The 4,040-nt window shown below is 37.1% G+C and overlaps 1 protein-coding gene across 1 annotated transcript; it reads left to right on the forward strand.

The window, feature by feature from the left end:
- Window positions 1–485: 485 nt before the first annotated feature.
- Window positions 486–3,783, forward strand: LOC105948622 (putative glycosyltransferase At5g03795). The gene is made up of 4 exons (XM_088819309.1): window positions 486–1,054; window positions 1,152–1,285; window positions 2,221–2,569; window positions 2,679–3,783. Exons 1-4 carry the CDS (start codon window positions 623–625, stop codon window positions 3,354–3,356), a joined length of 1,593 nt encoding a protein of 530 aa, XP_088675435.1. The 5' UTR covers window positions 486–622; the 3' UTR covers window positions 3,357–3,783.
- Window positions 3,784–4,040: the final 257 nt, after the last annotated feature.

Here is a 4,040-nt window from a genome sequence, read left to right on the forward strand (position 1 = left end):
ATAATTACATATACGTACATACCTGATCTTTGGCGTTCCAATTATACCATTTTTTTTTCGTACCCTGTGGTCAGTTTTTTCCTTCCTAATTCATTTTATTTTTGAGCTCATGTTTTAGGGTTTTTTTTTTGAGGAAATTATTTCTTCTTGTTTGATTTTTCTTTTTCTTTTTTATTATTTTTTTTTTATTTTTTTTATTTTTTCATGTGCTTAGCTTCTTTTATTCTTTAATTTTTCGTCAAATTTCTTGTTATTAATTTTTTTTTTGCCCAGGAAATTGAAATGTTTTTCCTTTTCTCTTTCCTATTTCAGTGGTAATAAGCTTATTTGTGTTAAATTCGGTTTCGGTTTTGGTTTCGGTTAATGAGAAATTTTTTATTGAGATTTTATGAACAAATTTTGAGTATAGTTTGATTGAAATTAATAATTATTGATATCAATTTTATACGACAGAATCGAAGTTTTTTCTCCGATCAAACACTAGGCATGCTGGAACTGCACAAATTCTTCATCAATCAGCTAAGTCAAGTGTGGGTGGTTTACTTGTATACTTTGTACAATTTCCGAAATCGGACCCTTCAAAAAATACGAGGCTCAAACAGACCGAATAAATTAAATAGATATGGCGAAGCTGTTTCGAACAATCATAGTATTTATGATGTTCAGAATTGACTGGAAAAAGTTATTTCTCGTATGCTCCGTTTTTACCGTGGGTAGTGTTTTGTTACAGATTTCGTCTCTCCCTTACCCATTGGCCGATTGGATTTCGCCGCCACACAAAACTGTAATTTCATCATACAAACCTCTGAATACAACACTACATATAGGTCAAAGTCATTCTTTGGCGGTGGGCCCCCCACTCGAAACCGTTCGGGTTGTCCCCGTAGTTTACTCACTTAATTCCCTCGTCAAACAAAATCAATCTTCGGTAATTCCTAAGAAGGAAAAAAGAGTATCTCATCGAAGAAAGGGGAGACACAGAGTAAAGTCGATCGTTGCGGATTCCCCTCCATCTCCACCTCATATAGTTCGAAAGATTCCGATCCGAGTGAAGGTATATTTTTCGTTATTGTTAGCTTTATCGTATCTACGAAAATTTAAAATGTTATCTCTCTATATTACACTATTTTTCTTTTTCTTTCTCTCCCTAGAAATACTTATGGTCGTTGAAACCAGATGAGGCTCTTGCATTTATTAAAAGAGATATCGAGAATGCCTCGCTGGCGGAGGATGATGATGCGGAACTGTACGCTCCTCTGTTTCGGAATTTCTCCACTTTCAAGAGGTTCGTTTTTTGTGTACCGAATCGGAAAATAACCCTAGGTGTTGGATTAGATTAACTAACGGTGTTAATTATTTGGAGCTATAATTAGAATAGTTACGTTAAAATATAATGGGATTAGGGAGCTCGTACGGAGTTGTTTAATTGATCGGATCAATTAATTAAGTTACTTGATTAAGAAAAGTTAGATTAGTTAAATGATAACGATCAATTTAAGTAACTTAATTAAACTGATTAACATCCAAGCTGGGAGGTAATGGGTTTGGGAGAATCAAAGACTCCTGCAGTTAATAACAAATAAGGCGCGGCGAGAGCTGGTTGTCGCGTGCTTGTCAAAATAACATGTTGATTGTTTTTAAATTAAATGATTTTATTTATTTTCACGCATGGATGATATTTGATTTTGGTAGTTAAGTTATTCAGTGTCTTCTGCATTTGTTTTTTAATAACATTAGCTTTTCTATTAGCTGTGTCTCAAAGAAGGCCATTTTGCAGAAATGTATATAATATATTGTCAATATAGCCATGAATGAATCTTTGTGATATATATATACATATATATATTTGGGCAAATTACGGCCACCCCCCTCATGTTTGGGTAAATACAGCCACCCCCTCAATTATGTATTATCTTACAAAAATACCCCTCCAGAGGTATATTTAGGGATGTTAATTCGGTAAAACCGAACCGAAATTTCGGTACGCCAACATTTCATACCATTTACCGAACTGAATATAAGATTTGGTTCGATAAATAACCGAATTACATAAATTTTATGTAAAAATATTTAAAATGAGGGGTAGCTGTAATTACCCAAACAAGAGGGAGTTTTTCGTAATTTGGCCATACCTCAGGGCGTGGCCGTAATTTGCCCTGTATATTTTTTTTCCGTTTTTTGAAATGATATATATATATATATTTTTTTTTCAAAATTCAGGAGCTATGAATGGATGGAGCAGATGCTGAAAGTGTACATATACGAAGATGGAGAAAGTCCGATTTTCCACGAGCCTCATCTGTTTGGAATATATGCATCGGAAGGGTGGTTTATGAAGTTGATGGAAGAAAACAAGCAATTCGTGACAAAGGACCCAGAAAAGGCTCACTTGTTCTATCTTCCGTACAGTGCACGTCAGTTGCAAATGGCGGTTTACGTTCCCAATTCACATAATCTGAGGCCACTGTCCGTCTTTCTGCACGGCTACGTCAATATGCTCGCTGCAAAGTATCCGTTCTGGAACCGTACTCATGGGTCCGACCATTTTCTTGTTGCTTGCCATGATTGGGTATGTTATTTTAATGGCGTACGTACATATACAATCGTTTACCAGTTAATATGATTTTTCGTTTTTTAGCTGGTGCATTTTTTTGTAACAAAAATAGTTTACTTAACAGGGACCTTACACACTAAAGGGGCACAACGAACTCTCGAGAAACACGATAAAAGTTCTGTGCAATGCCGACGTTTCCGAGGGAGTTTTCGTCGCTGGGAAAGACGTTTCTCTCCCAGAAACAACCATACGAAACCCTAAAAGACCTATTAAAAATCTCGGCGGAAACAGAGTCTCGCAGCGCCCGATTCTCGCGTTCTTTGCCGGCAACCGGCACGGTAGGGTCCGCCCGGTGCTCCTCAAGCACTGGAGCGACAAAGACGATGACATGAGAATTTACGGCCCTTTACCAAACAGAGCATCCAGATTACTGTCTTACCCTCAGCACATGAAATCCAGCAAGTACTGCATTTGTCCGATGGGGTTCGAAGTCAACAGTCCGAGAATTGTCGAGGCTATATATAACGAATGCGTCCCAGTTATTATTGCGGACAATTTTGTCCCTCCGCTGAACGAAGTTCTCAATTGGGATGAATTTTCGGTGGTTGTGGCCGAAAAGGATATTCCCAACTTAAAGGAGATTCTCTTAGCGATCCCTTTGAAGAGATACATTGTCATGCAAACGAATGTGAAGAAGCTGCAGAGGCATTTTCTTTGGAATGCGAAACCTGTGCCGTACGATCTGTTTCATATGATTCTGCATTCGATATGGTCGAGTAGGCTCAACCAGATTCAGATTTGATTTTGATTTTCGATTTCGATTAACTATTCCAATCTTTCAAGATTGGCCCGACGAAATTGTTCCACTACATTATGCCATTTTTATAGTGAAGAGAAGAGAAAAGAAAAAATCATACTTTTTTTCGTCTGTGCCCGAAGAAGCAACTGCGTATTGTCAATTTCGGAAATTGTTTAGTTGGATATAGTGTGAATAGTTTGTGAGTATTAGCATAAGTTATGTATTTTTTATATACACATTGTGTGGTGCTGGAGGTAAAGTCCTTTTCGTCATGATTTTGCTTCGCCACCCCCAAATTCTGTTAGTTCAATTTTTCTTTTTTTGTTTTTTTTTTTTGTAAATCAAAGAGTGTAAAAGAAGTTGTAAGATGTGATAATTTGCAATTGTTTTGTCTATGTTGAGAGTTGAGACAATGGTGGTCTCAGTTTAACTCCATTGGTTGTCAGTGCAACTCGTTCCTTTGCGTCAGCTAGTTTTGTTAGAGAACATGGACTTATGATCGAACTTTCTGATATAGAGTTTCGGTGGATACATTAGGCCATGTGTTTCTCCTTGGAGAGCTCATGTCTTGTTTGTGAAGAAGAAGGATGGCACTCTTCGACTTTGTATTGACTATAGGTAGCTGAATAAGGTGATTGTTCGAAATGAGTATCTCTTACCGATTTGGATCGATGAACTATTCGACCA

This window comes from Erythranthe guttata, chromosome 1 (assembly GCF_056151865.1).
Source record: "Erythranthe guttata isolate IM_541 chromosome 1, IM_541, whole genome shotgun sequence".
NCBI lineage: Eukaryota > Viridiplantae > Streptophyta > Magnoliopsida > Lamiales > Phrymaceae > Erythranthe > Erythranthe guttata.

What these genes read in the sequence shown, in the direction of transcription:
- LOC105948622 (XM_088819309.1), top strand. Translation starts at nt 623, where the DNA reads ATGGCGAAGCTGTTTCGAACAATCATAGTATTTATGATGTTCAGAATT. An exon ending in AATTTCTCCACTTTCAAGAG is followed by an intron (nt 1,286 to 2,220) that starts GTTCGTTTTTTG and finishes TTCAAAATTCAG; the next exon opens with GAGCTATGAATGGATGGAGC. An exon ending in TTGTTGCTTGCCATGATTGG is followed by an intron (nt 2,570 to 2,678) that starts GTATGTTATTTT and finishes TTTACTTAACAG; the next exon opens with GGACCTTACACACTAAAGGG.